This window comes from Strix aluco, chromosome 1 (genome assembly GCF_031877795.1).
Source record: "Strix aluco isolate bStrAlu1 chromosome 1, bStrAlu1.hap1, whole genome shotgun sequence".
Taxonomy (NCBI): Eukaryota; Metazoa; Chordata; class Aves; order Strigiformes; family Strigidae; genus Strix; species Strix aluco.
In genome coordinates, this window is record NC_133931.1 from 124,939,969 (window position 1) to 124,953,776 (window position 13,808).

A 13,808-nucleotide genomic window follows, 5' to 3' on the forward strand; every position below is an offset into this window, starting at 1 on the left:
GCCACTGCTTCTGCTAGTCTCTGCAATGCAGTTCACCTTTCAGAGACTCTAGTTCAAGAGAACATCTTGATTCAAAAAAGCACCTGAACATGTACATCATTTTGCATGAGTTCTGTCCTGAATCACAGGTCCAAACAAATACAGGAGGCAAAACAGAGATGTGAAGAGAGACAGCATCTTCAAAGAGAATCTGAGCATTATCATCTTTCTTACATATGGGAGCAGGTCAACCCTGGCTACTGCAAAGATGTGATAAACTAATTTACGTTGTACATTCTAAAGCTGTTCCTGAAGGCCTGAACTTCATGTTCCACTCAAGCTGATGTTAAAACTGCCTCTGGATTAGGGCTGATCCAGCATGGTGCATCTGTGAAGTTACAGAACAATTCCCAGTAACTCCAATGGAAAAACATGAATGAAAAAATCTCATTACCTTAAAACATCAAGGGAAGCCAGTGGAACTAAGCTATGCTCCACACAGGTTGATTTTATTATTTCCACATTATGACTGTATAGATCTGATAACACAGGAAATATTTAGAGTTATTTTTAAGCTGTGCAGAAATTTCTGCATACTGCGTTCCCTTTTACCCTGGTTGTTTTCAGTTTTTCTCTGGGGGGGTGGGGTTGGTTTGTTCTGGGTTGTTTGTTTGTTTGTTTGTTTTGTTTGTTTGTTTGTTTTTTGGGGTTTGTTTGTTTGTTTGTTTTGGTTTTTTTTTCCCAAAGCTGGATAGAAAGTAAACTCATCATTATAAATAAGAACAGAAAACAGTATCAAGTGAAAATTAAAGATATGTTCATCATTGTCAGCCTTCCTGTAAAAGAAATCTTCCACATTTGCATGGCAAGCCTACAAAATACTTTGGGAAGAAACAGTATCTGTGACAGAGGGATGCTGTAATTCTGTAGTGTCATTAAATGAGTGGCAGGTAGTACTCACTCTCTGGATTTTCTTCAGCAAGAACTGCAACACACAGAGAAGGGTTTAAAAAAATCAATATGCTCTCCAGCACCACCGATAAGCTCCCAAACTGCAGAAGACTTTGCAACATATGGATTCTTACACTATGAATATCTGTTGTACACATTACCTTCTCTATAAAGCCAGGCAACAAGGCTTTTTTGTAAAATGCCTGTGTGTTGTAGTAGGGATTTACAACCGAATCCAATAATGTGTAAAACGACAACTTGGTTATCTTATTGTGCTGGGAGGACCTTAGAATAGAGAGGGCTGAGACAGAACACAAAACCTGAATTTAATGAACTCAGTAAGGGTGATGTACTTTTGAGGTTAAGACAGTATAAGGCCATTAATCTGTCAGGAAAGATGGCCCTGGAAAAACATCATTCTACATATGTCCATTTGCAAGCATTCACTTTTATCCTCCATGTTGCCATAGGTAAGTGTTAGAGGGGAAACTCTGACCCAGTTTGCTTCATAAGAGCTTCAAACTCAACTGAAGGGAGACACTGCATGGGGATCTGCAGGTAAGCCATGGAAAGATCAGCTACATGAACTTTCCTGTACCTGAGACTCTTTCACTTTACCTGCTAAAATAATTACAAGCAGGATCCATCTGTGTCGTGCCTGAGTGAATTGCTACAAGTATGGCCAGAGGGGATTACAGGGGGCAAGAAACAAATCATAAAATCAACATGCAATTCAAAAATATAATTTACCAACTAGCGACTTCCATGTTTATGCAAGAGGAAACATAATTAGCACTGTGCAAACTGGGAAACTTAAAAAACAAACACAAAACACACCTCTCAGAAAGCATTATTATTTTTTGACTCATGCTGTAGAGACACCATTGTCTCTACAGATGGGATTTATATTGCTTTGCTTTTGTTATTGTGTAAGATAACAACCCAAAATCTGAAAGCTGTTTTGTTTGTCTGAGAGTGAGCTCCTCTAAACTGAAAAGTAAATAGCACTGTTGCTTTGGAAGCAGACTATAAAGACTAAAAAATGTTAAGCGTAGCTTATTTCAAGCTGTATTTTATTGAAAAATAGGATGTAGATTTTATTAATAAGAAAACACCAAACCTAATACTTAAAAAAAAAAAAATCAGTAAAAATACAGTAATTGTAATATTAACACTTGCTATCTGTGTATAAAAGCAAAATCAGTTCAGCCAGTGTGTTTATGTAGAACCAGAAGGATAAAATGGCAGGATAGAAGAATACCCACAATTCATCATAGGTGGATACGTTCTGCACCAATCAATCACAACATAACATTATGGTCAACTTCTGCTCTCCCTACACTATTCAAAACTGAGAGCAGCCCTAAAGACAGAACTGGTACTCACTTGGATTTACGTTATGTCCATATGAGGGCAACCTGGCAGTTAGACATTTTCAAACAAGCAATTAGAGATTGAATGAAACCATAGAACAGTGGGATAATGTCCCAAGACTCCATGGAGATGGATTTGATCCATCTTATTCTTTTTTGGAAGATCAACAGTCAAACAGTATTGGCAAATTGTTTCAATGACCAATCTGGATTTTTTTCTAATTTCTTATTTCTCTAGGGTCTTTTCCCCTTCATATTTGGATATCACTCTCCACAGAGACCAGGCAAAATCTCACAAATTGAGATGCTTACCCCAACTTCTAAGAAAGAATTCAGTTTTATTTTAATACTACTGCATTTTCCAGTTCTCCAGCAAGAACTGTTACAACATGGGACTTCCCATAACTGTTTTTCAGTAAAGACACTGACATCCTCAAGAGACTATCTTCAAAGTCAGAAAGGGCAGGCTGCAGCATCAGGGCAGGAGAAAAACCTGGCTTCCGTGTACTCACTGGGTCACAAATACAAAGTCTGTGGAGGTTCTCTTCCCCTATCAATGTTTGATTAGTCTGAAGTAAATATCTTCATTTTTTACTTACCCCCAATCAAAGACAACAAATTGAATAAAAAAATAGAATTAATTTCTACCTCAATCTGGGTGGTGTTGTCACGTCCCTCTTCAAGCAGCAGGTCTGTGAAGCCCCCTGGCTCAGAAGAATCCTGCCCCATGCTGGCTCTGTTGGTGTCGACTGATTTGAGAGACTCCGAGTGCCTCCTCCACCTGTGGCTGCTTACATGTGAGTCGACTTGCACATTTTCTTCCACTCGAGGGAAGCTCTGAACAACTTCATAAAACACACCTGTTTGACAAAAAAAAAACCCAAAACAAGATAGTGAGTGAAACTTTGGTTTACTACTCATAATTGAAAACCTAAGAATAGTATTTTTTTAATGTTTTGAACAACTCCAAAAAATAGCCATTTATATCTCTGATAAATTTTCTACAACAACATAAGAGTTTAAAAGAATAGGTGGCATATTACACGTCTACAAAATTCAAGAATTTGGACTAAGTTTTGTAGACTCCTCTAAACATTCTAAATGTTTTATTTACCTTATTTTATGTCTGGGAAAAGTCTTCCTGGTAACTTTTGTAACTTTGATACTTGCCTACCCATAGGTGTCACTTTTCAAAATAAAATAAAAATCAGTTAATTATCCAAAAAAACAGAAGTAGAGAGGGAGAGAAACACTGGTACAGACTTAGCTTTTGCTACTGATTCATGTAGAAAGAGCTTGGAAGCCACGTGAAGTCGAATAAACATTATGCAAGGCATGAAATTCCTGTAAGCTTCTCTTCCAGTGCAAAAATAAAGCTGTCCCATTGTGTAAGTGATAAATGTGAATGATGTGTGAAGTCTGCAGACACCCACTCTATCCTCTGCAAAGGATGAGTAGTTGGGTGGGATGTAAGTCATGCTCATTCACAACTTTTTCATGCTAGTAAAACTATCACCAAGACAAAACCATAGATTTTTCAGTAGTTTCCAGTTTGCCCAATCCAAAAAACCAAAGTATTTTTTGTTAATGTATGGGAGTTAACACCATCAAGAAGGGGCAGTTTTGCATACTTTGCACTAAAAATCAGATATGCTTTCCATATTGTCTTTGGATCTAAAAGGAGAAGTAGAGGGGCTTTCCATATTGTCTTTGGGTCTAAAAGGAGAAGTAGAGGGGTTCTCTGTGCTTTTCATGTGCCAGAAAGGGATCTTGTTCAAAAACCAGAACTGTGCGGTTCCAAATGAACTCTTGCGAGAAGTGGCAAAGTAAAAGCAAAATACTGAGAGAAAGGATAAACTGGTAAAGAAATTATTTGTAGAAATATTTCCATGGCTTCTGTTTGGCAGAAGCTTCTGAGCAAAGGAAGGCACCACTTCCAATGTCCTTGCTAAGCATCGCCTATGTTGTCTAGGTACAGAAGAGACAGAAAACTAGAAAATTACCTATCAAAGGTTTAAATAAGAAGTAAGATTTTCCTGCATCAAAGCAGGAACAGGTAGCGGAGTCATGGATATAGGAGACTCTGCCAGACATTGTTCTTGACAGACTAGAAAGAGTTACAGCACAGAAACAGTCTCTAATATGCTTTAGGCTCTGTGTGATTCCATTTTTCTATCAAATTCTCCAAATCTACTAGATTTATTTCCTAAGCTATTTGATCACTCTCAATCACACTGAAATTAATGTGAACTGAAGGTGCTTTGTCACCTAGAGAAATCAGAATTCAAGAAATGCAAAATAAGCAATCTCAGGCCATAACTTTCCTCAGACCCCAAGTAATCAGACTTCTTTTAATAGGTGGGTTTTGGAAAACTGTTTCCTTGCATTTCTTAAAAGTCTTAGAACACTTGTCTTCAACAAATTGCCACCACATTCCCTGTTTTATCAAGCAATCAGTTGCCAGATGCAGAGGGACAGCTCAGCAGATGAACTAACTTATTCCCCTGCAGTCCTTATCAAAATCTATTCAAAGCTGCCCTCCCTGCTTCAGCTTGGAGGCACTCACCATGCTGTTATGGTGATAAGGGCATCAGAAAGCTGACAGACACAGCAAACTTCCCAGATACAATCGCAAATAGGCACTTTCTGCCTGTGATATGCAGTGCCTGAGGCTAGATCCATAGAGTCAACATTTGCCCTCCCGCTGCAGCTGCATCTGCGGCACTAAGGCACCTCAACACCTTCTACGAGGCACGGGGAGCATTAGACACCTGCAAACGGGTGTCCTAGGCCACAGTGCAACAGCTACATGCCTGCAGGACTCCGCTCCCTTGTTCTGAAGCACCTTTCCTGGCTGCCCTTAAGTGGCTCAACACCCATGTTCAGAGAGACAGGCAAAAAGTCTATTTACCCTCATTCTGCACTCCCACAATCAACATGTTGAGGCAATCACCTAAATTAGCAAATAGAAAACGTTGAAGGTTAGGGGAGGGTCTTAAATCCTATTCACCTCAGGCTGAGCCTCGTCTGTAAAGGAAAGCAATTACACTTTGTTCTCCCACATCCCAAATAGAAATGAATGTGGTTCCTAAGCTTTAAGGTGTTGTAACATAAACTGCTTTTTAAAATAATAATATAGTGCTGGAGAGAAGAAAGAGATAAGTACATTGGAGTATTGCCACTGGCTTGGAAATTCTACACATTTTTCCCCATAATTTTATTTTACAGTGTAATTGTGTCATGGCATCTGCAAAAGTTGGCATGGGCCATTCTCCATTAGAGAAATCTTTGATGTCGTCAGTGCACAACTTTTATCCTGCTTCAACTGTTTTAATTACGTGATTTTTCCCTTGAAACAGAAAATGTTCCAAACCGTATGGTTAGTGCCATTACACTGATAAATACTATTTTACAGGTACAAGCTATACTGACATAAGGAAGCCTTACAATCATCTAACTACATTCAGAATGCATTATATCCTTCTAAATTTAATAATATCAAGAATTAAAAAGCATGAACTGATAACATTTTCAGTTTAAAACTAGTCTTTGGGGTTTTTTTCACCATTATCCATGAAAGCTTCTCCCAGTGTTATCACTAAACTAGTTAACTGTCCTGGACTGGCAGTGTGGGGATACTGAAGCAACAATGTGAGAAAATCTGGATGTGTTTTCAGGGAATAAAGAGAGAAATTTACTGTATGCTTCCTCCTTCATTAAACTTTTTTCTTAAGCTACTGGGGATGGAAAGACAGAGAGATGATGGGCTCGGCCTGACCAGCTCTGATGCAGTGTGGTGTCTCTGGTTTATCCTGACATACCTCTAATGCTGAGTAAGTGACAAACATGATTTTTTTTTTTTTTTAAATGAGCTAAACAGGGTGTTTTCCTTTTATGTAAATCTAATTTAAATACATAACTTCATAGATAATGGATAGATAAATTAATTTTCAAGTTCTAAACGCAGGCAGCTCATGCAGAAAAAAACATTCAGAGACCTAAAAATCCAATACTTTACAAGTTAGAACTACTTCATGTTTCAGGTCGAAATCACTGTGTAGCTAATAAATCACATAAAGGGCATTTTAGAGGAAATGTACCAAAGTATTATACTCTTATCTTTTAGATCTCAGAGCTCACACCTAATTAACACTGAAGGAGAACATGTCATTCAAATCAATTGGAAAGCAGCCAAATGCTGTATTATCTGATTAATAATAAAATCATAATATTAGCAAACATAGATGAGTAGTAACTTGTTCAACTTGTATAAACAGAGACTCAGAACTACAATAAGCCTTCAAATCTGCTAAAATTGGAACTACAGTTTTAGACTGATTATTTTTATGTGCAAACCACAAGAGTGTTATATATAGTCCTGTCACTGGCATGCAATTACCTCAGTGTGAAGGTCTGTAGAGCTGATATTGTACTGCAGTTTTGGAAGTAGTAAAAACAGATTACAGGTCTTTCTAATGAATATGTGACTAAGCTGGTGTTTTGGTCTGATCCTTCAGCTCTTGTCCTTGAAGTTTTCATAAAATTAGCAATGAAAATCACTATGTCTGCAGCTCCTTTCCCTCTTGGGTTAAGTTAAAATTTAAGATTTCAACTCTGTGTTGAATAAAGCTAGAAAGGTAGTGGGGTGGGGGTAAGGGAAACAAATCTATAAAAAGCTTTCACTGCTCTGCTATTATCTGGAGTTAACATCTGTTGGCAAGTTCAGAAACTCTTGTCACAGTTGGCCAGTTCAGGCCTTTGTAGTCAATGTGACTTACCAGAATTACCACCAAAGGCTTTAAGGGAATAGGGGCATCATTCACACAAACTGCGAAGACCTCGCAGAGTATTTAGAGAGGAGGCTGAGGAAGGGGGATGGGTGAAAATTACAGACAGACTTGCTTTTGTTCACAACTAAGGTGCTTCAGATTTCCTTCTGGACAGGTTTACCTGCTCACAGGAAAAAGACTTAAAAGATTTTTGCATCTCTTGCCTAAACCATCATGTATCCCGCTAATAGCTTTCTGACTACCTTAGCTTGCATTTTAACAAGTACTAAACAAGCTTTTAAACTGTATTAAGCTAACCTGATGGAGAACACATGACTGAAATCTGTATCCTGTTGTACATCAGGACCTGACTTTTGAGGTAGCTTTGCTAGTCTGAGGTTTTGGGCAGGAAGATGTGTGTCACATACTACAAAATACACAGAACTGTTCAACACTTATGTCGTGAACATAAATCACTGCTGCAAGTGGACAACAACTGAATATGTAGAGAAGTCTGTCTTTCAGTAGTGTGAATTATGCAAGCAGCTCTTATGGATTGGAAGTGTGGATTGGGCTATAGAAGAAAGACTTGCTGAAAGGGAAGAAGCTGCCTGACTATGGCTGGGGCATGGGTACTCTGTTTTGCCAAGCCTGCCCTCAAAAAAAAGGGAAAAATGCTAAGTAAATAAACCCAAAATGAAACAGCAGATCTTGACAAGTAAGACAGCTCTGATTTAATAGGGAAGTCTCGTCTGCATAAAGCTTTATCTAGAATGAAGATCTAGCTCTCACTTTACAAGAAAAAAAGAAACATTCGAAATTTTATGAACAGCAATGTAACTAAAGGAGAAAGAAACACTATTTTGAAACAAAAAAGGCAAATAGGTAAATCATCTACTACTCATTCAACTGTTTTGTTTTTTATTTTTCCCCCCTTTCCATGAGGTCAAACAGAGGTTTGTAGAATGTTTCAGCACATGAGAATTTCAGAATTGCATTTCTGAAAAACATGTGTAAATTACATTTCATGATTGCACATATTTAGGTCAACTCTACAATTCGACTAATTTCATAAATGCACCATAATCAACAAGACTGTTTTTTGAAAGCCCAGAAATACACACTGAAACCTCTATTCAACAGATTGCTCATGAAATATAGTATCCTCTTTCTAAATCTGCCACAGACCAAATGCCAGCAAAAATCAAATATCAAACATATGAATTTATTCATCAAGGAACTGAAAATGCCATCACACTCCTTCGACTTAAGTAACTTTCTATAGCTCATATGAGAAACCAAAAAACGTTGGTGGAAGATAATGAATACTGGACCCATAAAGTGATAGACTCTTCAAAACATAAACATTCTTTTAAAGGATTCGCCAGGTAGAGTGCTTATATCCTGAATGCCCAATATCACAGCAAAATCAATCATACTTCTCATAAGAAGAAGGATTTTCAGCTTAAATTATGTCTGCCTTTGAAAAGCTCAACACTATAGAAACTTATTTTTCTGCTGTACCTGATTCATGGGACTAGGACCAATTCCATCTTTCTGCCCTTAATTTAGGAAAGAAATAACAGATTTGCTTGACTTTCAATATGTCCATGATAATGACAGGATAAATTTCTTAACAAACTCATAAATAACATGACTTGTAAAAGCTATCCCACAGTGACAATTAGCAATCAGCTGTGTCAATTTGGATCATGATTTTAAAAGCAACAAAAGACCACACTCTGACATTTTCTTTTTAAAGCTTGTCTGAGACTGCTAACAGTATTTTAATATTATGTGAGAGAACGATTCTTAGGATGACTCAATTTTCACCAAACAGGGCATGAGAATTTGTGTGGCCTGCAAAGGGAGTCAGCAGTTAATGATAATAAAATACTGAATGATGGCAGATTATGATCACAGTACTGCTGTTGAATTGCATGCTCAGAACAACAAATAATGTCTGAAATAAAAACATCATCTTGATGCATGTTTTTCTTGCAATTATACAATAAATAGCTACTAAGACTCATGTGCAATACAGAGTTACTATCAGTAATAACCCATAACTGGTAATTTCCTTACACATTCAGACTTTTCCCTTCACAGCCTCTTTCTATTCAATAATTATTTTTCACCACTACAAGTGGTCCCAAAGAGCACATTATCACACTTCTAGAACTTTATCTTTGTCACAACTATAACTGCTGTAGTAGTTTGGGGTTTTTTTTAAAATGGTCTGATTTACTTTCATTTTGCAATTATTTATGTAATCATACTGGGTAAATTAAAATGGTATTGGTAAAGTCAGGAGTCTGAGTCCACTGGTAACAATACTGTATCTTTGATTAGCATACAGCAACACTGAGGAAATATTGTCTAACTCCAGCTTCACTCATACTCTCCAGCTATGTAAACACAGTAATTTAACATGCACGTTGGATTTATAAGCAGTCTGATTATAGCTTTCTAATGTATTATGGATTTGTTTTGATACTCTTCCTGTCAGTTCCACTCGGGGACCAGGATCTAAATTTATTGCTAACTGGATACACACAGAATAAAAAAAATAAAGACAACTCATGCCTCAAAGGAGGCTTGCAGTCTTGAAGATGCTGGGTGTGTTGGGTTTGTGTGTGGCGGGGGTGTTCTGGTAGTGGGGGAGGGGGCTACAGCAGTGGCCTCTGTGAGAAGCTTCTTGAAGCTGCCTTGGCTCCATGTCGGACCTGCCTATGGCCAAGGCTGAGCCAATCAGTGATGGTGGCTGCACCTCTGCGATAACATATTTAAGAAGGGAAACCTGAGAGGAGGAGTTGGAGTTGTGAGGGAAATGCCTATGCAAACTCCGAGGTCAGGAGGGTGCGGTGGTGCAAAGATTCTCCCTGCAGCCCATGGTGAGACGGCAGGGCCACGCCCCTGCCACCATGGAGGTCCAGAGTGGAGCAGATATCTGCCTGCAGCCCATGGAGGACCCCACACCAGAGCAGGCGACTGCGCCTAAAGAAGGCCAGGACTCTGTGGAAGGAAGAAGCCCCTGCTGTTCTTGGGAGGATTGCAACATGCAGGAGGGATCCACGCCGGAGCAACTCAGGAAACATTGTGGCCTATGGGAAGGACTCACATCAGAGAAAGTTCCTGGAGGACTGTCTCCTGTGAGAGGGACCCCACACTGGAGCAGGGGAAGAATGTGAGGAGTCCTCCCCCTGAGGAGGAAGGAGTGGCAGAATGACCATAACCCCATTCCCTGCCCCCTGCGCTGCTGCGGAGAAGGAGGTAGAGAAATCAAGAGCAAAGCTGAGCCCAGGAAGAAGGGAGGGGTGGGGGAAGGTGTTTTTAAGATGCGGTAATGCTTCTCACTGTCCTACTCAGTCTGTTAAATGTTGTTGTTAGTGTTTGAAGTAAACTGATGTTCTGTTTTCTTCCCCTAATGAGTCTGTCTCTTGCCCGTGACAATAAAGGGTAAATCATCCCACCCTATCCTTATCTCTATTTGGAACCTTTTGCTTTATCTTCTCCTTCCCATTCCTGAGAGGGGAGGGGTGAGGGACTGGCTGTGTGGTGTCAGTTGCCCTCTGGGCACAAACCAGGACACTGGTTAATAAGGGGGAGAGAGATTTGGTCAGTAAAGAGTGATATCTGTCATCATCAAAAACCTAACCAGTATCAAGATTTTGAAGCCATTATAGTAAGAAGAAGATTTTAAAAGGAAAAAGATGTGTTATTATTTGATGTACTTAAACTTTTTTATACGCACAGTCTAGATGGAGTTAAGCTGCTTTCGCAGCTGAGGTTTAAACAGTGACAGGAGTCTAGGGAACAATGATGGTAACAGAAGTGGAAGTCACGTAACATTTCATACCTACTAGGCTGTTACATGTCTCATGCACATCTGCATCCCACAGGTGCAGACCTTTTGCATTACTTCTGGAACAGTAAAAACACAATTATGTTACGCTAACAAAAAAAAATGCAGAGTATAATCCTTTATCACAACCAACCACTTTCTGAGACAGGGAGACAAAATCACTTTGAAAGGAAACCACAGAAAATGACGATGGAATTGATTCTGGTTTAGCCTTTCCTTACAAAAGAAGAAGTTCTAATAGGCTTAGATATCCAGCCATGGGAAATTCAATTTGTGTACTACTTAGCATCCCTATTAACAAAAAAACAGAAAAGACAAAATAGTGTAGTTCTGATTTAATTTAAAACTCCACAGATGTACTGTTACTAATGTGATATTTTTCAGAGCTTTCAAGTGGATCAAGTCAGAGAGCTGGACATCATGGAATGCATGAAGAAATTCAAAACCATGCTATTAGTGCCTGTGCAAACTCAGTATACAATGCACAACTGAAATAGTTTCTCCAACTGAAAAATGGTAAAGAGTTTTCCTTCTCCATAAATTTTTCTTATCTCAGCTGCTGTAACTTCAGTATAGCTTCTCTTCACATAACTTTGATCTTTGCTATACATACAACCATTTTTTAACATTGGCCTTCAACCTTTTTTTCAGCTGAAGATCCCTAAAAATTTCCTAGTAGAGTTGTAGATTTAAGCCCACTCAAAGGTTCCCGGTTCTCCCTTTCATCTCTTTTCCAGCACAAAATTTTACATTATAGAAGGGAAGCCTGACTCTCCTGATCTCACCAGACTAGCAAAAAGAGGTTCTTCTTGATACATTGAACAGTGCTGGGATTTTTTTTTTGGCCTTTTACTTTCAGCTACCCATATTCAGCATGATTAACATCACATAATGTTTGCACACCATACAAACATGCTTCATATCCACAGTCCCAGTTGCACTTCCAATAATTATAGTAATGCAGACACCCAAGTGTACCTAAATGAATATTTATCACATACTGAGTTTCCACATAAAGCAAAATGAAGTATATCTGCTACGTTCTTATGTCCCCAGCACACAACTCGAAATATTAATAAGTGTATTTTCTTGTTGATTATCAAATTACAGCATAGAAAAGCAGGAAGTTAACATGTTTTAAATCATCTGAGGTTTTCCAATTAACCATCGTAGTAATAATGTCAAAACGTTAATTCATGTGTAATTTATGCATTTTCTGTCCAAACCTCACTATATCACAATCCCTTGCTAAGCCACAAAATTATTTGTGTAAAAAGCAACAAAAAATAAAGAATTCAACAAAAAATTGTCCTGCTAAGAGAAATGGAGATTTCTCTGTAATATTCTATTTATATGCAAATTCTTGCTTTTCCAGCCTAGATTCAAGGGTTTTCCAGAGAATACTAATACCAAGGCATTGGACAAAAGTTTATATAGGCTTTGTCTAGTCAGTAACTAGATTACAGTATGATTGCTAACGTTGGACAGGAGCATTGAGAGCTGTCTCCAATGTGTCCACCTCACAATGTGTATTCACATTTGAAAGCATCTTTCTTTTTCCTGAAGGATCTAGCAAACCTGTGCACTAGAACAACCTGACGATGCCAGCCCCATGGTGGGTCAGCTCCTCCTCTAGATCCAGGCTTAACCAGAATGAGCAAGCAATCCATTCAGCTAGAAGACATACACCGATGTGCACAGATATGTAGATGATATGAAATGGAGTTAAAAAGTTAGATGGACAATTTTGCAGTCATATCATTAGGACTAATTTCAGTTTCTGGGCAGCAGAGAAAAGCATACAAAAATGAACTAGTCATTCATAATTTGAACTGCAGCACATGTCTGTAACTCCTTTTGCATGACTTGTAGAGGGAGAAGACAGCAAATATCTGGGATGTACCAAACTGTGTTAGCTTGGCTAATTTATGCCCTTCCCAGCAGTCAGTAGCAAATGCAACTCTGGTAGAAGGGTTATCTTCAGTTTTAGCCTAAGGAAAAGCCAGAGGCTAAAACAGATGTAAACCCATTGCTTGAAAAATGGATTAGCATAGACAGCACTAGTCTTTTTGTAGCGTGCAGAGGCAAAGAGTGGCAATTCCAGGGACACTGCTCTGGCCAAGACAACATCAGTTAGCTCTCCACAAGCCTGTTACTCACTGGTGCTGGAGCAGCATCAGAGGGTAATTGGCTTCCCGGGTAGCCCTGTCAGGCTGACTTCAAGTCAGGCACAGGGATCAACATCAGCATTCACACCAAAGGCAACCACACTGGATTTGGTGGTTCAAGAAAAGAGATACAGACAGGAAAACAAAACTCAGGTATCAACACAATGGAGCTACCCATACATACACGTATACGTAACATCACCTCGCAGGCACAGATTAAAATCTGAGCATCCAGGCAGAGCAGAAATAAGAGAAGAAAGGCAGCATAACACTTCAGTGGCTACAGCAAACACTGATGGACGCACTGACCAAGGTTTTCCTTTCCTCCCTTGTCAGGAGTGCCCAACAGACTGTAATCACCTTGTTAGCAGGTTTGTCTGCAAACAGGGACAAACTCCTGAGGCCCTTACTTGCTCCTAACTCATTTCTTACTGAGTCTGTGGCAGCAGGCCAAAATACAGCATACATAAAGAGTGCCACCACTCAGAACTCAAGCCAACCTGAACACTTTCAAACAAGGGAGATCATGCAACATAGACCCGGAATGACTGAAACATGACACATTTCTCCTGCTGTGTCCTCAGTTCCCTCTGCCCCCCTTGCAGGAGTAGAAAGGAAGTGGTTTGCGGTATTAGATGTTTCACAGAGCTCAGGATTTGGAAAACTGGAAAACGAACAAGCAATTGCTGTTGCCCAGAAACGT

General features: G+C 39.1%; 1 protein-coding gene across 1 annotated transcript in view; it reads right to left on the reverse strand.

Annotated features, from left to right (window-relative positions):
* Window positions 1–13,808, reverse strand: part of PLXDC2 (plexin domain containing 2) — a 279,813-nt gene that overhangs the window by 153,923 nt on the left and 112,082 nt on the right. Inside the window, exon 2 of the mRNA XM_074834342.1 lies at window positions 2,952–3,163. Within this exon, the coding sequence (XP_074690443.1) occupies window positions 2,952–3,163 (212 nt within the window). The remainder of the gene's footprint in view (window positions 1–2,951; window positions 3,164–13,808) is intronic.